Source organism: Enhydra lutris, unplaced genomic scaffold, assembly GCF_002288905.1.
Source record: "Enhydra lutris kenyoni isolate GAN:26980312 unplaced genomic scaffold, ASM228890v2 scaffoldscaffold45, whole genome shotgun sequence".
Taxonomy (NCBI): domain Eukaryota; kingdom Metazoa; phylum Chordata; class Mammalia; order Carnivora; family Mustelidae; genus Enhydra; species Enhydra lutris.
The window spans coordinates 12894205-12922146 of record NW_019154129.1 but is presented as its reverse complement, the minus strand read 5'-3'; the positions used below and the strand labels follow the sequence as shown (position 1 = coordinate 12922146).

Genomic DNA, 27942 nt, shown 5'->3' with positions numbered 1-27942 from the left:
GAGGCAGCAAGCCGATCCTGGGTCCGGCTGTGACGGGCGTGCTGGCAGCTTGAGGGCCAGGCCACCTGACTGCACAGGAGGGACACGTGAACTGACGAGTGTGACAGCTGCGGCCGTGTGTCAGCAGGTTTTCATTACCTTGGGCTCCTGGTCTTGTCGGTTTACCTTCTGGCCAGTTTTTCATCCGCTTTGCGTCTCCTGCCCTGTGACGCTCCAGCAGGATCCACACTACCCTGTTGTCTCGAGGCCGCCCCGTACCCCATCCTTATATGGGGAGACCCTTCCGGCCCGCTTTTCTCTCACAGAGCTGGCCTTGGAGACCACAGCCATCCCCTGATGGGTGGAACCCCTTCCAGGGGGTCAGAATGGCTCCCAGAAGAGACCTCTGTCCTAATCCCCAGGACCCATGAATTTTACTTGGGTGGCAGGACACAGACTTAGCTGCTGTGATCAAGTTGAGACTTTTTTTTTTTTTTTAGAGCTTATTTATTTGACAGAGAGAGAGACAGCGAGAGAGGGAACACAAGCAGGGAGAATGGGAGAGGGAGAAGCAGGCTTCCTGCTGAGCAGGGAGCCCGATGCGGGACTCAATCCCAGGACCCTGGGATCATGACTCGAGCCGAAGTCATGACTGAGCCACCCAGGTGCCCCTCAAGTTGAGACTCTTGAGATGGGGGTAAGGTTCTGAGAGTCTGGTGGGAGGCTAATAAATCCCATCCCACGGATCTGGTAAGAAGGGCTGAGAGACCCGCAGAGAGCAGCGTGTTGCTGGGGGCAGAGGGGGGTGACCTGGAGCCCCCCGGATCTGGAGATGCAGCCCCTGCCGACACGCTGACTTCAGTGCCATGAAACGGATTTTGGTCTCTAGAGCTGTTAGAGAATACATTTCTGTCCAATTAAGCCACCAACTTTTTAGTGACCTTTTTCTGTAGACACAGAAATCATCCCAAACAGGACAGGGATTCTAAAGCAGAAATGACCAGAGGCGAGGGCCGGCCCAGAGCCTCCAGCTGCTTGACAGTGTCCCTGAGACTTAGTCGCCTGAGTTACCTCCCCCTAGAACACACGCTCCTTCACCCTAAATTCCCACTGCCTTGCTGGCAGCAGAGGTGGGCCCCACATCCCGCCGCTTCCTGGGGCCCGGTGGCCCGCAAGGTGGACCCATGAGGAAGCAGCGGTTGCCCCTCAGGGGATGGCTGGCTTTGACCCGAGGCTCTAGGTCAGGCTGGGACCTAGCCAGGCTCGCACACACCTGCTCCTTTCCCCTCCCTGGGAGAGCAGCATTGTGTGAAGGACGAGGGCACCTTGGCCAGTTCATTAGAATTTTTAAAACCAAGTGCAAATATTGTCAGGTGCTCTGTTTGCAGGAGCCTGTGCCTGTTGAGATAGGTGCGCGCCAGCCACCCACGGACGTGGGAAAGCCACACAGGCAGCACCATTGTTCTCTGTCCCCCAGGTGAGGCCCTGGACAAGGTCACGGCTCCCTAAACCTTTAAAACCCCAGGGGGAGACGAACGTTGCCTGTGCTGGGACTCAGCCACAACTCTGCATGGGTCTCTCACCCTTGTTTTTTAATTCACTCTCCTTTGTAAATATTTTCTTAAAGCAGCAAGAAGAGTGTTGATACCAGTCAATCAGAGAATATCGATTCCTGATTCTTCTAAGAATTCCTATTGCCATCGTAGAAGTTGACCTTCAGGTGAGTGTCTGGTGCCTTAAGGGCAGTGTGACACGGGGCCCCTGGAAAGTGGGTGCTAGGCCTAGAGGCCACTTGGGAAGAGCCTTTGCCCGTCCTGGCTGGGTGGGTGCCTGGGACAGGGAGGGTTGTGAGCCGGTGTCCTGGCAACAGAGGGTCAGGGGCCGCCTTGGGCTGGCGACTCTTACAGGGGCTTGTCTTCTGGCGGGTGGAGGAGGGAGAACACCCAGGGCCCTTCACTGTCTGGCTCTCTGGACACTGGGAAGAGGGTTTTGAGTCTCACCCCAGCCTGCTCAGCACGGCCCACAGAAACGGGATGACTGAGACTCAGACTCTACCAGCCGCTCCTGGTCGGACGCTGGGGGACCACGGGGTACGGTCCTACTGCAGACTCACACATAAACACCCCTCCTGCAGGATGAGGGGTGCCAGGCTGACGGGGGCACTGCTCGCCTTGGCCGGCCTGCTGCAGGTGGCCCTGTCCCTAAAAATAGCAGCCTTCAATATCCGGACTTTTGGGGAGACCAAGATGTCCAATTACACGCTCTCTCACTACATCGTGCAGGTCAGTCCAAGCCGGGCTGTTCCCGAGGAACCCCAGGGCAGGGAGAGGGGACAAGTCTAACAGGTCCTGGGAACACTGGGCCAGCAGTCCGTCCTGAGGGTACCCACAACCCAGGGTGTGCAGAGCCTCTGGTGAAGAGAACCCACCCCGTCTGCTGTGCCGTCCCCCGGCCAGCAGCAGAGTCCCACGCCAGACCATGCATGAAGGCGCCCCGGGCCCAGCTCCCCAGCGTCCAGGCAGGCTGCCCCGCTCAGCATCACTGTGGCTCTGTCCGTAGATCCTGAGTCGCTACGACATCGCCATCGTCCAGGAGGTTAGAGACAGCCACCTGACAGCCGTGGGGAGGCTGCTGGATGCTCTCAACCGGTGGGTGATGGCAGTGGGGGGGGCCCGGGGAGGCGACCCTCCCCCCAGGACAAGGTACAGCTGCCGAATGGAGACAGGAGCCCTGCAGGAGGCCCTCTGACAGGGACTTCCTTTCCTTCATCCAGGGATGACCCAGACACCTATCATTATGTGGTCAGTGAGCCTCTGGGCCGCAGCAGCTACAAGGAACGCTACCTCTTCTTGTTCAGGTAAAGCCCGGGCACACACACAAGGGGGCCATCCAGGAGCACTCCCGGAAGGCTGGGTGCGGGGGGCCCTCAAGGGCAGCAGTGTGTCCTGTGGGGAGGAACTGGAGGCCACAGACTGCGGGCCTTGGGCTCTGAGCCCCACTGTGTGCTGCGCACTTGGGCCCGGCCGCAGGCTCACTCCCGGCCCTCCCCAGGCCTGACCAGGTGACCGTGCTGGACAGCTACCAGTACGACGACGGCTGCGAGCCCTGCGGGAATGACACCTTCAGCCGCGAGCCCACCATCGTCCGGTTCCACTCCCCGCTCACCAGTACGCACCCCTTCCTGGGATCCCTGGAAAGCCCTGGTCACCCCTAGTGCTCTGGTCTGAGGTTGAAGTCACTCAGGAAAACACCCCCTTGGGATGGGCTCGTGCCCCCTAACCCCGCCAGGGCTGAGCAGGACATCTCCGTAGAGGTCCGGGAGTTCGCCGTTGTTCCACTCCATGCGGCCCCCCTGGACGCAGTGGCAGAGATGGACTCGCTCTATGACGTCTACCTGGATGTTCGGCAGAAGTGGGACCTGGAGGTGAGTCCCCGGCCCCAGGCCCTGGGGGTACATGCCGTGTGCCCAGGCCAAGTGGCTGCCGTCTCCTGCTAGGATGTCCTGCTCACGGGCGACTTCAACGCTGGCTGCAGCTACGTGGCCCCCAGCCAGTGGGCCTCCGTCCGCCTGCGCACAAGCCCAGCCTTCCAGTGGCTGATTCCTGACACCGTGGACACCACGTCCACGGCCACGCACTGTGCCTACGACAGGTAGGCAGGGACGGACAGGGTCACCTCCAGGAACAGCCTTGACTCCTAGGTTCAGGTTCCCAAAACCTGGGTCAGTCACCCTCCAGCAGTCTGGGGCCCTAGCGCCTGGGTTAGGGGAGGGGCTCCCTCAGCCCAGCGAGGGCCTGCTGGACTCCAACAGCCCCACTGCGTGACCTTTCCCAGACTAAGAGATGGGGGGGTACGGGTGGCCAGCCCCGGGGCTGACGGGGACCACCTTGTGCGCGGCAGAATCGTGGTGGCCGGAACAGTGCTCCAGCACGCCGTCGTTCCAGACTCGGCTGCCCCCTTTGACTTCCAGGCTGCCTACGGCCTCAGCAGCCAGCTGGTATGTGTCCTTCCCTTCAGCTCTCCTGGGGCTGGGGCTCCGGCCCGCACCCCGGGGACTCGCGGCTGTCTCCGTTCTCTGCACCAACATCAGAGAGCCGTGGGGGGCCGAGCAGGCAATACTGTGTGCAGAGCAGGTCGTGCGCCCCCGTCCTCACTGTGCGCTTCCCCACAGGCCCAGGCCATCAGCGACCATTACCCGGTGGAGGTGATGCTGAAGAGGGTCTGACGGGAGTGGAGCCCGGGACGCAGCCTCCACCCGCTACAGCTTTGCCTGTCCTCGTGCTCACACGTCGGGGCTGAGGACCTCCCCTACACACGGCGCCGCGGGGGTGGCCTGGTCGCTCCCTCTGCCTCCGCAGTGAGTGGGGGGTTCATGGCAACCCAGCGCCCTACCTACCTTCGCAGTCCCAACACCGGTTCACTGCTTAGATTGACACAAGTTTTTAAGTAAAAAATGCTTTTAAGTAAATAAAGCTCACAGCAGGTGTTGTCACAGGGGGCACCTCCTCCTTTCTCCGCGGCTGGTCTCGGCTGCCTCTTTCTTCGTCACCCCTGCTGCAGCCCGAGTCCCTGCGGGGAGACGGGGCCCTTCACGCCGGTGGCCCCTCAGTGTCGCTCCAGGGCCTTGACGAGCAGGTGGTTGAGGCGGCCCACCATGGGGCGGAGGTCGTCGACCAGCCCCGCGGCGATCATGGCGTTCTCGTAGATCTGAGAGGGAGGGGGAGCCCGTCAGTGGGAGGACACGGCCCTGCAGAGGGGAGCGAGGAGGAGCACTACTCCTCCCAACCCAGGGTTTCAGGGGTGCCTGGGGGGCTCAGTTGCTCAACTCAGATCATGTTGTCGGGGTCCGGGGCTCTCTCAAAATCTTCACAAAAGAGTAAGGGCGCCTGGGTGGCTCAGTGGGTTAAAGCCTCTGCCTTCAGCTGTCACGGTCCCAGGATTCTGGGATCGAGCCCCGCATCGGGTTCTCTGCTCAGCGGGGAGCCTGCTTCCCTTCCGCTCTCTCTGCCTGCCTACTTATGATCTGTCTGTCAAATAAATTAAAAAACAAAACAAAACAGGGTTTTAGAGGCAACAGGTGCCCCAGGCTCACAGAATAAGAATAGGCGGTGCTGCGGCAGTTCTCTCGGACCCGGAGACGCACCTGATCCACCAGCAGCTGTGCCAGGTCCGGCTCGCTGTCCCGCAGCTGACTGAGCTTCTTGATCAGCGCGTGTCTGCGGCACAGAAAACACCAGAGTTAGCATGAGGGCCTCTGTGTTGTGAGGACTCTTCTGAGGTTGGGGTGATCGGAACCTTCAAAAAAGTGTAGTAGGACGGTCCTGTGTAAGAAAAAAAGCAGATAATGTGAATTCCAGAGGCTATACCGAGAAAACCAGGAGAATTCAGAGATTTGATCTGCAAATACAGCAGGTACCAAAGTTAATATATGAACAAGACATTCGATGTCAGAAACCCTACTTAATCCATACATTTAACAGATTACCTTAGTTCAGGTAACTAAAGTCTGTAAGCATGGGGAGAACAGCCGGGGAAGACCATGCCTAAGTGTTAAAGCGTATTTTAAGGCTCCAGTGATTGCACTGCTGGCTCTGAAAAGCCAACGTCGGGGGCCCTTGGTTGGCTCCGCTGGTAGAGTGGAGGCCTCTTGATCGCAGGGTCCTGATCCTGCTTAATATATAAACATATGAATAAACTACAGCACTAAAACAAAAAGAAAATTGCATTTTGGAGTGCCTTGGGGGACTCTGGGTTAAGTGTCTACCTTCTGCTTGGGTCCTGACTCGGGGGTCCTGGGATCGCGCTCTGCTCACTGGGGCGCCTGCTTCTCCCTCTGCCCCACCCCCTGCTCAGGCTCGCTCTCTCGCTTGAAATAAAATCTTTGGAAAGTGTACAAGAGGGAGGGTAACTGGCCAAAAACCCAGAACACTACTGGATTTCTAGTAGATTCCATAGATCAAAAGAAATACAATCATTTAGAAGAAAACAATTTGAGGACTGCTGAAGCTGAAACAAAACATGCAGAGGTCAAAAAGGGAGACTGGCAACGGCATGAGGAGAGCATTTCTGCACAGGAGAAAACACCATAAATCCCATCTGACCTTACTCATATGCAACCTACATCAAAATTGAGAAGTTTTTGGTAAAACTGAAGGCGTTGAAGAAATCGAAGCGTGTCTAACAGAGGACAGTGGGAGTCCCCCAGCACGGGTGTGGACGCTGCCCTGAGACGCAGCGGCCCATCTCAGAGCACCGGGTCCAGCAGAACCGCTCCAAGGCCGCTGGCAAACGCGCGCCCCTAATGTGGGCCGCACGGGAGACAAAGGTGCAAGGGAAAGGTGGCTGTGAGTTCCTTTGGTTCTTCCCATTTCTGGACCAGATGAACACGTTACCAATTTTAAAAGCAACTGAAATTTCAAAATCGTCTCTGGCAACAGAAACGAGCACCCGGGACAGCCACCTCCCAGCACCATTCTCGGGCCGCCATGAAGGCCAGTCCGCGGGGACCGGGAACCAGCCACAAGCCACGTCCAGTCTCACCCGCTGACTCCGTGTCTAGTCATCCGGCTCACGAAGCAGAAAAGGAGACTCCTTCCTCTCCCCGGCAATCTAAACAAAATTTATGATTATAAACCAACATGAAAAAAGCTTTATGATAATTAAAAATAGTAGAGCACACAGCGGTGCCTGGATGGCTCCGTGGGTTGAGCGTCCAGCTCTTGGTTTCTGCTCAGGTCATGGTCTCAGGGTTATGGAATCGAGCCCCGTGTCTTACTCCGCGCTCCACAGAGCCTGCCTGAGGTTCCCTCGCCCTCCCCTCCTCTGCCACTCCCACGCTCTCCGAATCTTAAAAAAACCATTAAAAAGCAAAAACAAAAAAATGAATACAACAACTTAAGACCAGAGTCCAGGAAAAAAATACACCAAATGGGCTATATAGTAAGTATGGAAGAAGACAAGCCTAGAGAGGTTTGCTTTTTGCTATTTTCTAACATTTTTGGTAACTTGGCATAATTTCATTTAAAAAATTATTGTAGGGGCGCCTGGGTGGCTTAGTCGGTTAAGCAGCCAAAATTGTTGGTTTTGGCTCAGGTCGTCATCTCCCCGTCATGGTATCGAGCCCCAATGCTCAACAGAGTCGGCTGGAGATTTCCTCTCCCTCTGCCCCTACCTCCACCAGGTACTCCCTCTGTGCAAAATAAATCTTATGAAATCATTGTATACAAAATCCCCCCAAAAGTTTTCATATACAGCTGCAAGTTAGAAGATGAAATTTCAGGGCACCTGGATGACTTACCTGCCAGGGTCCTGGGATCGAGCCCCACATCGTGCTCTCTGCTCAGTGGGGGGCCTGCTTCTCCCTCCCACTCCCCCTGCTTGTGTTCCCTCTCTCACTCGCTCCCTCTCTCTCAAATACAAGAAAGAAAAAACAACAGATCGAGCATGTTCACGGATGAGAGAATGGACATACCGATGCCAATTCATTCGAAATTGGCTGGGGATCTCAATCAAAAGCTGAACTGCGTGTGCGTGCGGAACCTGTCAGGCCACCTCGTACAGCGCAGATGTGCAGGAGGGAAGATACCCTTGAAGGGAACTAAGGGGAAGGTCACTGAACACAGACCTGTGGGGAAGACCGTGTGCTGCGGCCACTGGACAGAGACGTCCAGGCGGGTCAGCAGGGAGAGGACAGGCGTGAGCGGCTGGGTGTTCATGTGCAGTGAGATACGATGACTCTTACATCCCAAACCAATTAGAGATGGACTAAAACCAGCCCCAAAGCCAAAACGTTAAAGCTTTTAGACAGAAACGTTAGGAGAATACATTCGAGACTCTGATGAGAAAGATTTCTCAACGAGACCTAGAAAAGCACCGAACACAGACCTGTAGCACGGGGGGTGCGCGAAGTGGGCGAAGGGGTCGCAGGGCTCCGACTCAGCTGTACAGTCACAGGAAGAGCAGGACCGCACGGGGAACCGCTGGGACCGCACAGAGACGGGGTAAGGGACGTCGTGGCGAGCACGTGGTCGTGTCCGTAAACGTCATTGTTTGTCCAAAAGGGACCCCGTATGTCAACCAAACTTCAAATTAATGAGTTTTTTAAAATTATGACTTCGTTAAAATTAAGAACCTCTCGGAACACATCTTCAGGCAGATGAAGACACTGGACGAAGATGCAACTGAGAAAGTGCAAACTACAAGAACAGGACAAAGGACAGTCTCGGGCGTGTCCTCAGAAAGCCAAGCTAAAGGGTGCAAAGCGCAGGGCCCGGGGCCTCCCGTACCAGCTGCACGTGGCAGCAGCGTCTCCTCACCCCACGGAGGCCACCGGGGCAGGTGAGCCTCAGGCAAACATGGGCAGGGACCAGACAGGATACAGTGGTCCAAGCAACCCGTCCCAGCAGCCCCCAAACGAGAACGACCCCCAAGTCCACCAGGAAAGGCTGCATCACGGTGCCGAGGCAGAGCCCTGCCTGTTACTCCGCCCCGACACGAACGCCCGCCCCCTCCTCCGGCCACCGTCCGCTGAGAAGCGAAGGAGGTACGACCTCAGAAGCACATGCCTGGGGACACCACTGACAGGCCACCCAGAGCTGTGTCCAGGACACACGACAGTCAGACTAGAGCACAGTGAGGAGCTCTGAGTCTCTACAGTGAGGGCTGTGGGGCCGCTGAGGAGGGATTGGCCACACCAGGATAGCAGGACACAGGGGCATCCAGCCGCCAGCACTGCCGTGTTCTAGAACCTCCCACGGGGGCTGGGGTGGGGGGATAAACTCAATGTAGTTGGATCACACAGCTGGTGTCTGCAGTTCCCAAACCGCCCATAAGCCTTCTGCCCTTAGTAGGTGTCAGGCGTGAGCCGTACCCCCATCTGCGCAGCATCACCGCGCAGGGGCGAGTCGTGGGTGCCCCGGGTCCACGGCGCCGGGAGCCCACCTGGGGTTGATCTCCAGCGTGGGCTGCAGCAGCTGAGCGCGCTCCTCCTGGCTCTTGGCCAGCTGCTGCATGCGCAGGAAGTGCCGGGCGGCCCCCATCTCCAGCACGGTGATCATGGCGGGGTGGGTGTCCAGTCGCAGAGTCACCTACAAGCAAGGCCGGGGACCGGGTGAGGGCACAGCGGGAGGTAGGGGGGCCCTGGGGTTGCAGGGCCTTGACCGGGTCAGAAGCTTCCCCAGGGGACAGCAGAGAATGCAAGTCTCTGGGGACACCCTCCCCGCCGCCCTGCACCACTGAGAAGGGAGCGGGAACCGCAGCCACATCAAGTTCCTGGGACCGAATCCTGAACGGGGACCCCGTGTCCCTCACAGCCCCCGGTTTCTCATGTATCAGTGGCTGTCCTAGGGCCATCCTGCCTGGTTGCCCACGCCCCTCGGCCTCACAGGGGCCACTGACGTCCTACGACTGTGGGGAACCCCGCAGGCCCGCCCATCCCGATGGCCTGAGCCCCCTTCCCGCAGACCATGCTCTCACCAGCCCCGCCCAAGACGCTCCCAAGGGACTTGGCATCCTCCGGCGCACCGCCTCCCCCATGCGTGCACACGCCCTGGGAGGAGCAGCGACATGCCCGTCCCCACCCCAGACCATGGCATCCCCCGCCACCGGGAGAGCGCACACCAGGCCAGCCACTCAACAGGCAGCTGTGGGGTCACGGAGGTGGCCCGTCTCTCGAAGGCCTCACCTTCACATTGGTGACACGTGACCCCAGCGCGTTTCTCATCCAAGCCATCAGGTCCTCTGTCTCCTTCTCCGACAGGCGGTCACCGGCTACGGGGAACAGAAGGGAGTGAGCCCTGAGCTGCTACGGGCAGCCCCACCCTCTGCGGTCGTCCCAGGACCTGAAACACTTCTGCCCCGGTGCGGGCTGCAGGAAGGCTCCCTCCAGCCCCTGCTGGCCACCAGCACAAGGACAGAAGCTTCCCAAGAAGCTCTTCACCTAAGGGCGAGCAGCTAGAACGACCTCACAGAGGACTCTCCCGGGGGTGCGGGGCTGAGCCGGCAGAGCACGCGACTCGTGCTCTCGGGGTCACAAGTCCCAGCGCCACAGTGGGTGCGGTGTCTACTTTAAAAAAAGGACACTTTCGGGGTGCCTGGGTGGCTCAGTGGGTTAAGCCTCTGCCTTCGGCTCAGGTCATGATCCCAAGGTCCTGGGATCGAGCCCCACATCGGGCTCTCTGCTCAGCGGGGAGCCCCTGCTTTGCCTGCTCTCTCTGCCTGCCTCTCTGCCTACTTGTGATCTCTGTCAAATAAATAAATAAAATCTTAAAAAAAAAAAAAAAGACACTTTCAGTTGCCTGAGGTTCGTGGAATTTTGTAGGAGTTTTCTTAGCAGGATGATTTCTCATCCTCTCAGGAAGCCACGCTGGACGGGGCATGGGAGGGGTCCCAGGATCTAAACAGAAGTGGCTCCTGACAGCTGCTTCTGTGCAGGCTGGGGACGGGACAACAAAGGAGCAAGGAAGACCCCATGTCCACAGCCCCTGGGCCTGCCTCCCCTCGCGCCCGGCCACCGCCCTCGGCTGGGCCCAGACGGAAGGGGAGCCGACCTGGGGCCCCGGCCTCCAACTTCTCCTCCTTGTAGTGGTCAACAACGATGTCCGTCTCCACAGAGATCAGCTTCTTCCTGTCGAACTCGCGGAGGTGGAGCAGAGTGAGCTCATCAAACTGCTCGAAGCAGAACAGAACCTACGAGGGCCGGAGGATGCAGCGTCGGGCTGGGGACGTCTGCCCGGGACCGGGGAGAGGGGCGTGGGAGGCGCGGGCGGGGTCTCGCGTCCAGAAAGGCCACATCAGAGACCCCGGGACCTCCTGAGCCGCACGGATAAAGGGGATCACCAGACGGCCCTGAGCGGGGCCCGGGCTCTGTCAGAGCAGCAGGAACAGCGACTCCACGGAGGAAGCCACGTCACCCCCAGAGACGCAAATCAGCAGCAGCTCAGCTGGGCCTCCGGGCACCCAGACGTCACCTCGCGCTGCTTGGTCGTCCAGTGTCCCGGGGCCCATTCGGAGCCCACTCAGCCACTGTCCGTCAAGCAGAAGACCCTCCTTCGGGCGCTCAGACACCGGTTATCCGGCCCTGGCCCGTGGCACACCCACCTCCGTGTTTTTCTGCTTCACAGCTTCGTAGTAGGGCGAGTGCTCGGCCAGCTGCCGGCTGGGGGCGCACAGGTAGTAGATGGTGCGGCCGCCGGGCTGCATGCGGCTGGCGTAGTCCGGGAGGCTCGTCAGCTGCCCGGCGGGCAGGGCCGAGGACTCGTACCGCAGCAGCTTCGCGATCTCCTCCTGCGGACAGAGGCCAGCTCGCTCGTTCCAGGTCCTGCCCTGACGGCCTCCCAGCCGCCTGCCACACACCTCGGAAGCCTGTGGCTACGGGGAGGAAGGGCTCTGGCCGGCCTCACCCCCGCCTGCTGGGCCCAGGGCTGGCGCTCAGCCCCTGGGGGGCTGCAGGGGCTCTGGTGGTATCCGCCGGGTCCCCCATCGAAAGTCTAGGGAACCCTGCAGAGAACCTTCACCCCAGGAGGTCCAGGGGCCTGGGGAGAGGGTTTCTCCAGTCTCGTCCTAGGAGTGACCAGACATGTCCGTGGCAGAGACTTTCCCGACCCAGCATCCTCCATTCTAGTCACGGACCCTGCCTCTTGGGCACGAGGACACGGTGCGGAGGCCACATTCGCAGGCTTCCCTACAGCACAGACTAGCCCAAGGCGGGGTCCGGATGACAGTACACGGACGACAGTGGGCGTGTACCGAAGGGGGGGGCTGTCGTCCTCCTTCCTGTCAGCTGAAGTCAATGGGCCTGCTGGTGCCCTATCCTCTCGACGGGGGAGGGGCCTGCTAAGGACTGAGGAGCGACAACAAGCTGGGGCCTAGGTCCCTAAGGCCACCAGCCCAGATGTGACTTGGGACCTAAACTGCCTAGTCTACACCACTGATTTCTCGATTATCCAGCACAGACATGCGAGGGGGGACACAAGACGGGAGCCTGTTCAGAGGCGATGTGCGATGAAATGGCACGATGGGGATGCAAATGCCACACGTGCTGTTTACCAGAAACCCGTCACTGGCAGCGCACAGATGTTCAGACAGGCCTGTACCAGGAGCCGGCGGGGGGTCCTGCCACCAGCCAGCAGCAAGGACGGCCCGAGGCCCAAGCCCCACGGCCTGAAGAACCCCCTGGGGAACCCCAGACACTTGGTCGTGTCCTTCCTCACCTCCTGCTGTTCTGGTGCAGAAGATGAAATCCCGGCCCTGGGAGTACCTGCTTAATGGGAATGGGTGTCTTTTTGGGAGGATGAGAATGTTCTGGAACTGGATGGTCGTGGTTGCACCACTTGTGAACATATGGCCACTGAATGCTCGCTAAACTGTTGACTTTTTGATGAATTTGGGGGCAGCTGAGTGGCTCAGTTAAGTGTCTGCCTTTGGCTCAGGTCATGATCCCAGGGTCCTGGGACCAAGCCCCGTGTTGGGCTCTCACTCAGCAGGGGGCCTGCTTCCCCCCCCCCCCCGGCCCACCTGCCTCCCTGCCTACTTGTGCTATCAAATAAATAAAATCTTGAAATATATAAATAAAATGGGTGAATTTTATGGTGTATGAATTACATGACAATTTAAAACTGGCCAGAAAATGTTTATGGGATGGTTATGGGACACTTTTAAGTAATTAAACTGAACTCTGGCCCCAGGGACACTGCATTAAAGGATTTCCACCAATCACATGGTGAAAATGCCCTGAACACCCTTCCCACCACAAGAAACAGGCACCTTGCACTGTCCCCTGTCTTATGTGATCTCCAGAGCACCCCAAACTCTTGTGGGAGGAGACCATGCACGCCCACCTCCTTCCAGCATTAGGCCGGGAAGAGTTCGGGGCTGCATGACACGGTAAGAGCGCTCGGAAGCGGCGCCAGGCCTGCCACGTCCTGTGACGGAGGCCCGGAGGCCAAACGCTACCTTACCGACCCCTGCACAGCACCCCACTAGGCCATACTCATGTCCCAGGAGGCTCAGCTTTCGGGCCTCCACGGAGCATGGCAGCCCAGAGAAACGCCCAGAAACCCGTATCATACCTTGACTTCCTGCTCAGCAGTGGTCACGATGCCCTCCCTCATGAATAAGCCATAATCTTCAAAAAACTTGGCATATTTTTCGGCATCTTTTTTACTCTGGTCAATGAAGAATTTTATTAGCCTCTGCTGTAGAAGGTCCCGGAGTTTCCTGCAGAACAGAAATGCATTTATCCCAAACAACTTCTGAGAAAAGATCAGAATGGCAGGAAAAACATTCATTCCCACTAATAATCACAGAGTGAAAATAACACCATTTTGATGAAACTAAAAAACACGAAGCAAAAATAAAGGGGACCCCCGACAAACCCCAGTTGGGGAGACATGCCCCCGAGAGGCAGGAATGAGAACCGACCCCCTGCGGGGGCCACGGTCTCGGTTCCCACTGCAGATCGCACCTGAGACCAAGGTCAGCAAGCTCTATGGACCGGCTCTCCGCGGGGGTGCACGGAACAGCCCCCATGCTCAATGGGGAAGACCAGGCTAAAGGAATGTGAAAAGCCGCCAGGCCAAACACCACATCCTCTAACGGTTCTTAAGGACGTGAGAAAGTACCTCACGCTGGAAAGATGAGCAGAAAAATCCCGACATGGAGAGACCGTGGGGTGCGCGTGCGCCAAGCCTGTCCCCACCACCTCCTACGCACTGCAGTGTGTCTGCGGGGATCCACACCCACCCCCCCCACGCCGGGCACTGAACCGGGGCTGACACAGCGCATGCTACAGACACAACCAGCTGTACAAAACTCAGACTTTGGGGGGATTGGGGTGTTTACTGTGGCATTACAGAGTGACATAAAATTATAAGCAGATCCACTAATGGAATTACGGGCATTTTCATTTCCTTGCCAATATTTTGCTTTTCTTTTACAAAAGCAATATTACCATGTGTTTCTATAATAACGCAGGAAAGGGGACCAACGGTCTCATGTTCCCCTAAGCCCTCCCTCTTTGCTCTTGTCCCCAACCTCTCAGTCCCTCAGGCAAAGGGCAGAACAGGACAGCACCCACACCTAGGGTGGGGCAGCCACAGTGGCTAGGACTGGACATCGAGCCCCAGGAGGGTGACCATGCAGCCCGGTGTGGAAGGTCAGAGGCCATGAGCACAAGGGGAGGGCAGCAGCCACGGCATGGTGGGGAACTGGTCCACTTTCAGGTTAGGGGTGACAAGAAGCCGATGGCTTATGGTTAAAGACAGCAGCACACATGGGAAAGGTCAAGACCGATGTCCCAGTGGTGCCTGCAGGTCATCGGAGAGGTCGCCAGACACAGGGGCAAGCTGGTGTAGACGCACACACACGCACACTCACGCACACACACTTCCTGGATTCCTCAGCTGACTGATAAAAGGCCTGGGAGAAAGGACACCCCAGCAGCATCGGCAGCCCGAGGGCCCAGATCCTGGCTTCTTGCCACCATGCTCCAATCAAAGGAACCAGGGCACCTTCACGGAGTCAGCGGTCCCGGGGTCAGGGCAAGACGGAGGCGAAATACAAGGAGAGCCCCGACTGTCTTGGGCCCGAAGCGACGGCGCGGAAAGCAGAGCGCGGGCGCGTCCAAGGGCAGGGGCCCGTCCGGCCGGGCTCCTTCCTGCTGGCCACAGTCGGGGCGTCGAGACGCATGAGGACAAGAACATACCAGAACCCACAAAACAAAACGGGTGTTCAGTTCCTACAGATAAGTTTTAGGTATTTAAAAATGAACACATACTACAACAAATACACACTGAAAGTCCGAGGAAGCAGGGCGCCTGGGGGCTCAGCCGGTCGGATTTCTGCCTCCGGCTTGGTCGTGAAGTCAGGGTCCTGGGATCGAGCCCCGTGTCGAGCTCCCTACTTGGTGGGGAGTTTGCTTCCCTCTGCCCCTGCTTGGGCTCCCTCGCTCGCTCTCAAAAAAATAAAAATTTAAAAACCGTTTGATGGAGCAACCAGCAGTTCACATGGCTGCAAAATGCCACCCCCACGTATGCCGGCTTAACTCCAAAGGGGAAAGGACTAAAGTGACACAGACACTTGACAGACACCCTTCGTCACGTGCCACGTGAACATCCCCAGCAACGGGACAACAAGTCCAAAGTCAGGCCCCACGTGCCAGGCTGCAGTCACTGTGCAGCTCCTGCCCCTGGTAACACACGGATTCGAGTCCAGGTGCACCACTGACCGGCCTCACTGGTCTGGGACTGTTCCTGCAACCACGACCTGGTGGCGCCCCCTCAAAAGACAACAGAGGCTGCCCGGGAAAGGTCACGGTCAGTCCGGGTGAGCGCCAGCACTCAGCACTCAGGAGACAGGAGCTATTGCTACAGTCGGGGTAGGGGGCTGAGAAACACAGCCACCTCCGCCCACAGGGATTCCAGAGCGACGTCTCCGAGCGATGAGCGCCTTCACGCTATCCGTGACCTTCCTGGACCAAGATTAGATCCTTCCTAACCATCGTCCTCTGCCTCCTCTGCCTCACAGGCGGCGTGCCTGGAGTCTCCCCAGCATGTCCAAGTGGGGGCGCATCTCCCCACACACAGCCCCCCAGGCCCAGGCCCGCCGCAGCACCACACCCTGCCGGGACCCTTGGTGGCAAAGGTGGGCGCCCCATCCCACGCGGGTGCCTCGCCGGCCCCTCGCCAGCGGCTCACCTGATGAGTGCGCTCTCCTGCAGGAGCTCCCGACTGAGGTTCAGGGGGATGTCCTCACTGTCCACCACGCCTGCGCGAGACACGGGCCGTCAGGACGCTCGCAGGCCCGCGGCTCTGCCCAGCCCTCAATACACACCCCTCCACCTCCCCGCCTGTCACCGAGACCACACGTGGGTGACAGCAAACTGGCAAAGGACAAGGAGAGGAGGATCAGTGGGGCAACACCCTCTGGCCCCAAAATCCTGCTGATGTCTGAGAGCGGACGCACACAGCCCGGTCACAGCAGCGTGACCAGAGCGGCCAGCGGGAAGCTCCCAGGGAAGGGGGCTGAGCAGCCTTCCACGACCGCTCAGCCGGACCCTGCACCCATGGCAGATGAGCACCCCCCACCTCACCCGGAGCCGCGCGGTCCCTGGCCGGCAGCACGGCAGCCCACTCGGCGAAGCTCGGCCACGGAGCCCTGTACCTCGAACGAAGCGCAGCCACTTGGGCAGGACGTCGGTGGCCTTGGTCTGGATGAGGACCTTGCGGCTGTACAGTGCGATGCCGGAGCCCAACTCCCGGCTCACGTCAAACATGGATGGTTTCTGGGGGCGAGGAGAGAGCAGTGTTGGGGAGCTCTGGGGACGACGCTGAGAACCACCCCTTCCTACGGAGGTCTGCGCCGGGGAGCTGCGGGGGGCGTGCGCGGACCCAGAAGGAAGAGAGGTCAGAAGCCGGAAGCCCAGGGAGGAGCCCTACACGCTCTCGGCAGGGGGAGCAGGGAGTGGGGCTTCCCCGGGCAGCTGCGGCGCCCGCCCCGTTCCCCCTGGAGGACACCAACGGCAAAGCGCACGTCCCTGTGAGCAGGGCCAAACCCACTGCGGCCGGGGACCAGACACAGCCCACGGGAAAATCCAGCTCATCACCGGGCTGGTGTAGCCTCAGAACGGCTTGTTCACTTCGTTTTCAGTTATTTATTTTTCAAATGTTATTTATTTATTTGTTTGAGGAGGGAGGGGCAAAGGGAGAGGGAAACAATCCCACGACCCATGAGATCACAACCTGAGCCAAAACCAAGAGTCAGATGCTTAACCAACTGACCTGCCGGGCACCTAACTTGTATGCTTTTATTTTTCAACTTGTACATTTTTAAATGGCTGTGAAAGCAGGCAAAGGTTTCTTATGTCAAAATACGTGAAATCCATGGGGCGCCTGGGTGGCTCAGTGGGTTAAAGCCTCTGCCTTTGGCTCAGGTCATCATCCCAGGGTCCTAGGATCGAGCCCCGCATCAGGCTCTCTGCTCAGCAGGGAGCCCGCTTCCCTCTCTCTGCCTGCCTCGCTGCCTACTTGTGATCTCTGTCAAATAAATAAATAAAATCTTTGGGGAAAAAAAAAAAAAGTGTGAAATCCAAACTGCCGAGTCTGCAGTTTCTTAGAACGCAGCTGGGCTCCTCTGCATCCTCTGGGCGTCCCTGCTCCGGGGGCAGGGCTCCAGAACGTGTGTGGCCCGTGAAGCCTGAACTAGTCACAATCGTCCCCCAAGCCCTGCTCTAAGCCTGCAGCCTGCACGCACACCACACTGGGACCTGCTGAAACGGAAACTCTGACTCAGGAGGTCCTGGGAGCACTGAGGTTCCGCAGTCCTAACGAGCCCCCGGACAAGCTGGCACCGGCGTGTGGAACTCAGCAGTGAGGGTCTCACTTTCCAAAAGGGGGAGCCACAGGGCGTTACGAGGGCGGCAATCAGAAAAGGCCAGGAACCTCTTCCAACCACCTAGCAGGTTTCCCTGTTGCAGGATTCATCAGAACCTTCGCCATGCAGCTGAGCTGGGGGTCTTAGGGGCCAGGCACAAGGACGGAGTGCCCACCAACGCATCAAAGCACCACGGAGCCCCGTGTGGCCGCGTGGCTCGGGGGCGCACCCGCGTGCTGCCCTGAGGGACTCCCCATGGCTCTACAACAGCCAGGCCTGAGCGCCTGAACGTCTCTGCTCTACCCCAAGACGGCACGTGGGACCCCCCTCACCTAAAAACCCTGTTCCCCTAACCGGAGACATGAATTCTGCTTTTATTCGGATGCTACCAAGTTAATTCTTAGGATGTCCACACTGCTCTGTCCCCACTCAGGGCCAGTGCTCCCGGCGCCACGGGGGAGGCCCGCCCGCACCCCACGGAGCAGCAGCCCGGGACCGCCAGCCGCACCCCCGCCGCCGGGCCTCACCCCATCGGGCACGTAGAAGACACTCCGGATGTTGAGAGGCGCGTCCGTCCTGTAGTGCAGCGTGTAGCGGGGCTTGTCGTGGGCCTGAGCCACGTAGCGGTAGAACTCCTCGTGCTGCCACTCGCCCACGTCCTTGGGGTCCATCATCCAGACGGCCTGGAAACGGGGACACAGGACGCAGAGGCTCAGCAGTGCCCTCCCCACAGAGCTGGGCCGCCGAAGCCCATGGCCCCAGTGATGGCAAGTCCACCCCGCAGATGACGCAAGGCCCAGCCCATGGGACAGATCAGGGCGGCGGGCTTGGGGGCAAGCCCCCGCCCCCGACTCCAGCATGGGGAGGAAGGGGCGTCCCACAAAGACACACAAGAGGCTCGAGAACAAGGGCCCCCTCCCAAGACAGGGGGTCAGGAAAGGCCAGCCCAGAGGTGCACACATGCCTGGGGTACATCACAAATACGACAACTGAACGGACAAAGAAACATGGTCTAGCCATGGACTGTGACTCCGCCGTAAAAGGAACGGAGGACTGACATGGGCTCCAGTGTGGATGATCCCCAGAACCATTTCGGTGAGAAGCCAGATGCAAAGGTCTCAGTGTTTGATTCCACTGATGTGACATGTCAGGGGCAAGGGGAGGAGAGATGGGGAGCGACTACTAATGCAGGGAGGTTCCTTTTTGGGGTGAGAACATTCTAGAAAAGACTATGGCTCTGTGAACACACGAAAGACGGCCAAACTGCACGTGGTGCACGTGGACAGGACACAGAAGGGTCGGGACCTGGCCTTCCACGAGGGACCCCCACGCTGGGCCTCAGACAGCGCCACTCAGCCCTGACCCTGGAATGTACCAACGGTTCCCCACAGCCACCTGAGGCCGCTAGGCAGCCGAGGGTCTCACCTGCAGGGTGTTCATGCGCCTGCCGTTGAGGTACAAAGGGAAGCTGACGAAGTTACTGTACTTTGTCACCACATCTTGAAAAGACAAAAAACACACACCAACAATGAATACAGGAAGACTCCGGATACACAAGAGCTCTGAAGTGACACAGCATGCCAGACGGCTCCGGGCCAGTGGTTTCACGGGTGCGAAGCCAGGCCACGGTAGGGTGACCAGAACTCTTACGAGAACCAGGGATCTGAGGCCCCAGCCACCACAAACCCCCACACCTTCTTGGTGGCTGACATATGGAAGGTTAATGGTGAATCCTGGAAACCCTCGGCACCTTGGATAAGCACCCGGTCAGAACCGGAGGAGAAGCCCACCGCGAGGAAGCCCCGCTCTTATTCTCCGCGAAGCGGGCACAGGCCAGGCCCCGGGGCGGGGGTCGACGGGGAAAGAACCGCGTGCAACCACCGAGGGCAGAAGACAGAACCCAACCCCACAGCGCCAGCAGGCCCGGCCTCCCTTGGCCGCACGGAGCCAGCCGGCCCAGGCGACCAACCCGAGTGGCGCCCGAACCACCACGCCCCCCGCTGCCCCGGCTCCCACTCGCCTCGGACGTGGGCCTCGCTGGCGAACTCCCTGCTGTCCGGCCTGAGGTGCAGGATGATCTTGGTCCCGGTTCTCACTCCTGAGGCTTCAGCGATTTCAAACACCCCAGACCTAAGATGTGGGAAAGAGAAAGCCAGCTGCACACAGTGAGGCTGACGGGGCCTCCATCGCACGTCCAGTCACTCTTCCTGGGACTGTCGTAAGCAGGGCCCAAGCCCACCCGCAGAGACAAGCCTGAGTGCCACCATTTCTGAGCCCAGCTGAGCCCCCGGCTACTACTGTCTCCACCATGGAGCGTGGCTGCAGGGTGTGGCTCCCCCATCATGTGTCATCTCGTGGGCTCTAAGGTCACCCAAGGTGGTCCCAATGCCGAAAAGAAAGAGCAGATGCCCAGGGACCGCCCCTAGGTCAAGCTAAGCCCCCTCAACCCCGTGTTTCAGGCAGAGAAACCGTTTTCAGAGAAGAGAGGGGGACGCACCCCCACAAGTGCCTTGTCAAACCCTGGCCCATCTCCTCTGAGTGCCGCCTTCTCAGAATTAAACAGAAATGGCAGTTCTGCCTGAGGGAGACGGGCTGGGTCCGAAAGAGCCCCTCTTGCGTGCGCCACCGGAGCCCCACGGCAGACAGGAGCCTCCACCGGGAAAGGACTCGGAATGAAGGTTTGAGCCTATTGAAGTGCACGCCTCCATTTGGCCAAGGTCCAATTCTCCTCAAAGAGAGTTTTGAGATTCTTCCAGAACATCCACCCAGCGACCCTGAGAGCCACGGCCCCCAAGCAGGCTGCGGAACAAGTGAGCCTCTATAAAAGGCCACTCCTCGGGCCCAAGCTGGCAGGGGAGGCGCGGGCAGGCCCACGAGCCAAACCCAGGAACTCCCACAGAACAGAGTCCAGCGAGGCTGCCCTGGAGCAGAGGATGCATGGTGCCCGCCCGGTCCTAAGGCCAGCGACTCTCAAAGGAGCTCCGCCTGGCAGAGGCCACACTCCAGAGCACAAACACGAGGGACAGACAGAACGGGCCATCTGCAGGGGAAAGAGTAACCGGCTCCCCAAAGAGTGCGGTTCGGGCTTCACACAGGAAGCCCAGGAAGGTGCACTGACATGCCATCAGGAGACTCTCACTTTCCAAGGGAAGCGCTGATACCCCAGCTGACTCGTGCAGTGTGCATCAGGTGCGCCCGGCCGTGGCGGCCCCAGGGAGCTCCCTGTGTGTGACGTGAGGCCTGCTCTCATTTACTCACCCATCTGAGAGCCACTGGTAACCGGGACTGCCCGGGTCCGTTGAGCGGGAGTAGACCTCCACTCTGTCCGCCACCATGAAAGCGGAGTAGAAACCCACTCCGAACTGGCCGATGATCTTGCTGCTGGCCTCCACCTGGTTCTGCAGCGCGTCCAGAAAGGCCTGTGGTGGTGAAGACTGGTCAGACGGAGGGCAGCCCCTCCCCCTGGCAGAAAAGATGTCTGTGACTCCGTGTCATCCCCCTAGTGCTGGTGGGGACCACCCTTCATCCTCAAGACAACCACACTGAGTGGTTTTTCACCGCGTGGTCTAGCCCAGGAACTAAGGCGGGCAGCAAGGTGACTGGCCCGGAGAGCCCCAGCTGAGCAGCATGGGGACTGGGTCTGTATCTGACTCAGAGCCCGTAAGCCTGCCTGTTGGCAGGAGGCCTGCAGGCCACACTCCCCGGTCGCTGGGGTGGCAGTCTGAGCAGGCAGGGTACGGAAAGAGGGACCCCCGCAGTTCTCCTGAATGTGTCTTCTGGGGTTTCCAAGATTCCAAGCTTCAAGGGTAAATGGTATATACCACATTCACGCTTGATACTGTATCAGAAGGTGCTTAATTTTTATGACTCATATTTATCAAAGTTTCTAAGATTAAAAACGCAGTAAAACACACACACTTGTTGCTACGACGCCGTCTGCGAGACAAAAGTGTTCTATGTGGCCCAAAAGGGTGGCTGCAGACCACATCTGGGTACCGAGCACTCACACTGGGGCTGGTGTGCCCGAGGAACCAAGCTTTAAATTACATTTAACATGAATTCAAACAGGCAGGTGTAGCTGGTGGCTACTGTATGCGACAGCACAGACCTTCCTTGACAGAAACAGAATCAAAATAATGGCAGGGAAGAACAGTCATGGCAACGTACTTTCTTAAAGGCAGACTTTCTGCAAGTCACTTCGGACCCAGGGTTAGACCATTTCAAGTGCTTCTGTCATTTCGTGGTACCATTTTGGGCAGCACATAGGCCCACAAAACCAAGGAGAGACATGCAGGCAGCCCAGGGCCACCAGCCTCCAACTTGCTGCTGGCAGAGGTCCGGTGACCACCCGCCCCTCAAGGGTCACACAGCAGCTGCGACACCCAGGGTGCGTCCTCCCCACAGAGCCGACCACCCACCAGCGTGACCTATTCTTGTGAACAGGGCTGAGGATGGAGAGGAAGGATGACCACCTCTGCCGGGCCCCTCCACCTCAAGCAAGTCCTGAGTGATGGAGAAATGCAGAGCCAGAAGGGTGCATTCCAGACCAACAGACAGGCTTGGAGCCTGAGGTCGGCTGATTTCTAGCTACGGAAAAGGTACTGAATTCTACCTCTTCGTCTACAAGGAAAAGAAACCAGGGGTCCCCATGAAGGGTAAAGTGCCCCCACAGCACCAACACGGAGCTGGCACATGAAGCCTGCTGGGTCCTGCCCTCTCTGGTCAGGGCAGCCTCGGGGACAGAGCCCCGAGCCCTGAGGGCAGAAAATGCAGCACCTGAGAAGGGGACTGTGGGGTGGGGGGTGGGGGGAATGGAGTTTACCTTTGATCCTGACCTGGCGATCGTTCCCAGGTTGGCTACCAGCTCTTCCTGTGTCATCCCGATGCCAGTGTCCTGAGGAGAGAGGCATGCTAAGCTCCAAGGCCAGCACCTGGGAGCTGGGACGGACGTGGGCGGACAACCCCGAGGGGCAAGTGGCATCAGTTACACGTGCCAGGCAGGACTCAGGGAAGTCAAAGCACATGCCGTCACGGGGACCAGTTCTAGTCCTGGGGGCCAGGCCGCACCAGAACGAACCCTGCTAGCAGAGAGACCCAGAGAGCCAAGAGACAGAAGAGAGTCCAGAAACAGCTGCGCAGATTGTGTCCCTTGATTTGTGACAAAGGTTCCTAGAGAACTCGACAGGAAAGGAAAATAGATGGCGCTGAAACTGCACCCACCCTCGGCCCCCCTCACACCAGGTCCCCGACAGCTCAGACGCACAGAGGACGGGCAAAGACTGCACAGCTTCTACACGAAAACACAGGAGGAAATCGGACCGTGGAAGAGGCAGAGATTTCTTATGTTCCTAAAAGCATGAGACAGAAGGAAAAAGTGATCAACCAGGCTTCACGACAATTAAAATCTTTTGCTTTTTTTTTTTTTTAAGATTTTATTTATTTATTTGACAGAGAGATCACAAGCAGGCAGAGAGGCAGGCAGAGAGAGAGGAGGAAGCAGGCTCCCTGCTGAGCAGAGAGCCCGATACGGGGCTCGATCCCAGGACCCTGAGATCATGACCTGAGCCAAAGGCAGCGGCTTAACCCACTGAGACACCCAGGCGCCCCATAAAATCTTTTGCTTTTCAAAAACCACCATGAAAATTAAAAGGCAAACCACAGACTGGGAAAAAAATACTTGCAAAGTATGTATCTGATACGGATCTTAGATCCAGAATGTATAAAGAAGTCTTGTAACTCAATTAAAAAAACAAATGACTTGATTAAAAATGAATCAGAAAGGCGCCTGGGTGGCTCAGTTGGTTAAGTGACTGCCTCTCGCTCAGGTCATGATCCTGGAGTCCCCGGATCGAGTCTGCATCAGGTGCCCTGCTCGGCAGGGAGTCTGCTTCTCCCTCTGACCTTCTCCCCTCTCATGCTCTCTCTCTCTCAAATAAATAAATACAATCTTTAAAAAAGATGAATCAGAAATCTGGACATTTCACAAGGAAGATACAGAAATGGCAAACACCTGACAAGATGCTCGTGACTGACCATTAATCATGAGGGAAACGTACATTAAAATCCCACTGTGGGGGCGCCTGGGTGGCTCAGTGGGTTAAAGCCTCTGCCTTCGGCTCGGGTCAGAATCTCAGGGTCCTGGGATCGAGCCCCATGTCGGGTTCTCTGCTCAGCAGGGACTGCTTCTCCCACTCTCTGCCTGCCTCTCTGCCTACTTGTGATCGCTCTCCCTCTCTGTTAAATAAATTTTAAAAATCTTAAAAACAACAATAAGAACAACAAACCCACCATGGGCGCCCGGGCAGCTCAGTCCGTTACAGGTCTGCCTCACACTGGGATCATGACCCCTGGGTCCCGGGATTAAGCCTCACGTTGGGCTCCTTGCTTCTCCTTCTCCCTCTGCCCCCCCCGCCCCCGGTCATGCTTGCTCGCTCTCCCTCTCTAGCGCTCTTAATTAAAAAAAAAAAAACAAAAAAAACCAAAAAAAAAAAAACAAAAAACAAAAAACAACCAGGGGCGCCTGGGTGGCTCAGTGGGTTAAAGCCTCTGCCTTTGGCTCGGGTCATGATCCCAGGGTCCTGGGATCGAGCCCCGCATCGGGCTCTTGGCTCAGCGGGGAGCCTGCTTCCCCCTCTCTCTCTGCCTGCCTCTCTGCCTACTTGTGATCTCTGTCTGTCAAATAAATAAATAAAATCTTAAAAAAATAAAAATAAAAATAAAAAATAAAAAACCACACCCAGCCGCTGGAACAGCCCCAATCTCTGCAGCCAACAGTAGCCGGCACTGGCAAGGACCACAGCAGTGACCTCTAGCCACCACTGCCAGGCAAGCACGTGGGGACACCTGCTGCGGTTGGCTGGCGGCTCTCACAGTTACACACTCTCCTGGAGCCAGCAACCCCACTCCTAGGCATGCACCTGAGAGAAATGAAAACACGTGTCCAGAACAGCTTTACTCCTAACACCCCAAACTGGAAACAAGCTGAAGGTATGTCATGGCGAGTGGACCCCGAGCGCATGGCACACGTGCGGCAGAACACTTCTCCGGGAGAAAACAGGACACGCACTGCACCAGGGTGAAGCTCACAGCATTCTGCAGAGGGCAAGTCAGACCAAACTGTGTTTCTATGAAATTCTAGAAAATACAAACCCGAAGGGGCAGAGAGCACATGAACGGTTGATGGGCTGGGGAGGGAGTGGAGGTCTGGGGGGAGGAATCAGGATGGTGGTGCACTAGCAATGTGTGCACTTGAGCCCGCTGAACTTTACTGTGTGTAAATCTTACATCAGTAAAGCTTCCTACAACAGCAGCAAAAACGGCACCCACATGCAGCCCAGACGGAATGAGCCACAAGACGGCACAAGAGACCCCCGCCAGCACCGTCCCAAGCAGCCAAACCCAGCTCCCTGGGAGGCAGCGGGAAGCCCAGGTCGGAAGCATCCGCTCAGAGCCCCCGACGCTCATGCTTCTGCCTTGCAGGCGTCCCCCCAGTTCGGCCATCACCCCAGACCCTGAAGAAGCTGTCTCGGCAACATAGGGTCCCTCATTCACAGCTTAAGGAGTCCCCTGCTTCTGTTTTCTTTCTGACCTTGCTATTTTCAAGAGGCTACAGAAGCCCCGAGTACTGCTTCATTTAAAGCAAGACCACCGATCCGAACGGCGGGCTGTGACGAGACAGTACTGCAGGATACTCAGTGATGCGGGGAAACATGCATTACGGGAGAAACCTACAGTTAAAAATGTAAAAAGGGGACGCCCGGGTGGCTCAGTTGGTTAAGCCACTGCCTTTGGCTCAGGTCATGATCCCGGAGTCCTGGGATCGAGTCTCACATCGGGCTCCAAGCTACATGGGGAGTCTGCTTCTCCCTCTGACCTTCTCCCCTCTCATGCTCTCTCTCTCTCTCAAATAAATAAATAGAATCTTAAAAAAAAAGTAAAAAGGGAACACTAAAAATAACACAGAACTTAACAATGTTTAGCTGTGTAAATAAACGCAGACATCAAAAACCCACGCTAACAGTCATCAGCCTCAAATGATGGGGCAATTCTAAACCTGCTTTTCTGTGTGCCCGTGTTTTCAAATTTTCTACATTGAACAAGCATTATTTTTACAGCAAACTAAAACAAGAGTTGACAACGAAGGCAGATGGCACGTCACTTGGAGCCTGGAGAAGGAACAAAAAGGCTCGTCCGGCTCCCCTGGCCCAGGAGCGCAGAGGGCCGGTGCCCGCGGCGGGACACCCGGAGGCCCACCTGGATGGTGATGGTGCCTTTCTCCCCGTCTGTCTGCAAGTGGATCTCCATTTCCGGCAGCGTCCGGCCTTCCGACAGCAGCTTGTGGCGCAGCTTCTCCAGGGCGTCACTGGCGTTGGAGACCAGCTCGCGTATGAACACCTGCGGGAACAGAAAAAAGGTGCTAGCACCGCGGGCCGTCCTGGTCAGCAGCTGCAGTGTGCGTTCCAAGTCGGGGAGAAATGCCGAAGAATATTCTGTGTTTTAACCATAAAGACTTCCCACTTTTCTCAGAGACGGTTTCTCCAGGGCAGGTCCCAAAATGACTGAAGGCCCAGGGCTTCTCTCTGACGCAGCTGCTTTTAAGGAGTGAACCCGAACCTTGCTGCTCGTTCCCGAAAATCAAGCAGGTGCCAACCTGAGACGTCAGCTCCATCTTGAAGAGCCCCGTGCCCCCACTGCTTGCCCGACTCTGGACAGGGATGTCAAAATATCCCCCAACAACTGTTTCTTCTACTCCTTGAAAAGAACTCTCTGGCTTCCTTCAACAAAGGCCTACCGTGCTCAGGGGAGGAAAAGGCCACATGGCGCAACCACCTGTCTGTGTCTGAGAAGCACCTTTCCTTCAAACACACCTTCCTCCTGCAGGTGTGGGAGGAAGCGTGGTGACGGGACCCCAAGAGCACAGAAGCTGGAGCTCACGGGGACGCCTGAACATGGCATGCAGCAGCACGAGACCGGGAAGTATTTCCCAAAAAGTCTCTCTTAACTTCGGAGTTTTGTGCTTTACCCTTCCTCAAAATTCCCCTCTGTACTCTAGCAATACGAGCATGGACACGACGGACTGTTTGTTCTCGCTTCTCCCACAGCCTGTGGCTCCTCACTCCTCCCAGCCCCAGCTCTCTCCACATGGGACCGGGGGCTTTGCTCCAGCAGCCCCACCGTCCCATCTGGTGGCCACCCACCAGGTGACACGGTAACACAGGGCCACCGAGCACACTGCCACCCCCACAGAAGTGAACCCCAGGGCCCCCACGCCAGTATCGAGGGGTGGGGGCGGGAGAGGAGGGATTCTAAACCATCAGCAAAAATAACTCCTGGAGTCAATCTAGCACAATCTTCGGGGCCTCTCTGTCCATGAAACCCAAATGGATTTAATAAAAACACTCGTGCTGGTAGCTAAGATCCAGGTCTGTCCAAATCTGATGTGTTCTTACAGCTGTATACTACCAGGCATGTCTCTAGAACAGCATAAAAATCGTTTTTTTCAAAAGGAAACGCCACTAGCAGCGGGACTGAGGAACGGACACCGCACCTCTTTCTCTGAGTACAAGGAACGGGCAACAATGTCCAGAAGCTTCTTTGTCTCAGCCTGGAACTCGTGTTTGGAAACGGAACCTGGTAAGGAATCACAGACAGACGCAGTAAAATGCAGTTTCTATTTTCATGGAAGAATACGCGATATAACATTCAGAAAAATGTTTCAAGTAACGAATTTTAAGATTTTATTTATTTATTTGACAGAGAGAGATCACAAGTAGACAGGCAGGCAGAGAGAGGGAGGGAAGCAGGCTCCCTGCCGAGCAGAGAGCCCGATGCGGGACTCGATCCCAGGACCCTGAGATCATGACCTGAGCCAAAGGCAGCGGCTTAAACCACTGAGCCACCCAGGCGCCCCTCAAGTAACGAATTTTAAACATTTTTCAAAAGAGTGAACAAAAGGGGTCCCCAGCTGGCTGAGTCAGTGCAGCGTGCGACTCTTGACCTTGGGGGTTTTGAGTTCAACCCCACGTTGGGTGTAGAGATTACTTAAAAACAAAATCTCGGGACGCCTGGGTGGCTCAGTGGGTTGAGCCGCTGCCTTCGGCTCGGGTCATGGTCTCGGGGTCCTGGGATCGAGCCCCGCATCGGGCTCTCTGCTTGGCAGGGAGCCTGCTTCCCTCCCTCTCTCTGCCTGCCTCTCTGTCTGCTTGTGATCTCTCTCTGTCAAATAAATAAATAAATAAAATCTTAAAAAAAAAAAAAATCTCTTTAAAAAAAAAAAAGTGAAAAAGAAATGAAGTCACTGGGGCTCTCACGCAGGAGGCGTCAGAGAGGACAAGCCAGGGGCACCCCCTCTCGCCACAGGAAGGGGCAAAGGGAGCCTCCCCTGCTCCCCACCACTGAGACCTGTCGCTTTAGGACAGTTCAAGGACCTGTTGAGGGTGGCACTTCCCAAGGACGTGAGAATCAGACTGGCTCTAACAATCAGACCCTAGATTCTATTCCTCAAAACCGTGCTTTCTGGGGCCCCAGGCTAGCTCAGCTGGTTAAGCGACTCCCTTTGGCTCAGGTCATGATCCCAGGATCCTGGGACTGGGCCCC

General features: G+C 57.3%; 2 protein-coding genes across 4 annotated transcripts in view; one reads left to right on the top strand and one right to left on the bottom strand.

Moving 5' to 3' along the window:
- Positions 1–609: 609 nt before the first annotated feature.
- LOC111156151 (deoxyribonuclease 1) lies at positions 610–4218 on the top strand. Of its 3 annotated transcripts, XM_022516842.1 has the most exons (8): positions 610–2261; positions 2539–2627; positions 2753–2836; positions 3031–3146; positions 3291–3403; positions 3476–3630; positions 3880–3976; positions 4151–4218. In XM_022516842.1, exons 1-8 carry the CDS (start codon positions 2013–2015, stop codon positions 4202–4204), a joined length of 957 nt encoding a protein of 318 aa, XP_022372550.1. In that variant the 5' UTR covers positions 610–2012; the 3' UTR covers positions 4205–4218. The 3 variants fall into 3 exon arrangements, with proteins under 3 accessions (XP_022372550.1, XP_022372551.1, XP_022372549.1); XM_022516843.1 differs by lacking the exon at positions 3880–3976; XM_022516841.1 differs by having other exon boundaries at positions 3880–4218.
- Positions 4219–4231: 13 nt separating this feature from the next.
- Positions 4232–27942, bottom strand: part of LOC111156137 (TNF receptor associated protein 1) — a 53477-nt gene continuing 29766 nt past the window's right edge. Inside the window, exons 3-18 of the mRNA XM_022516795.1 lie at positions 26894–26976; positions 25600–25740; positions 22169–22240; positions 20605–20765; positions 19367–19476; positions 18772–18845; positions 17874–18029; positions 16138–16258; positions 15672–15741; positions 13047–13194; positions 11077–11262; positions 10527–10665; positions 9662–9747; positions 8920–9065; positions 5123–5195; positions 4232–4686 (exon numbers count right to left, since the gene is read on the bottom strand). Coding sequence (XP_022372503.1) covers positions 4585–4686; positions 5123–5195; positions 8920–9065; positions 9662–9747; positions 10527–10665; positions 11077–11262; positions 13047–13194; positions 15672–15741; positions 16138–16258; positions 17874–18029; positions 18772–18845; positions 19367–19476; positions 20605–20765; positions 22169–22240; positions 25600–25740; positions 26894–26976 — 1868 coding nt within the window. The 3' untranslated portion in view covers positions 4232–4584. The remainder of the gene's footprint in view (positions 4687–5122; positions 5196–8919; positions 9066–9661; positions 9748–10526; positions 10666–11076; positions 11263–13046; positions 13195–15671; positions 15742–16137; positions 16259–17873; positions 18030–18771; positions 18846–19366; positions 19477–20604; positions 20766–22168; positions 22241–25599; positions 25741–26893; positions 26977–27942) is intronic.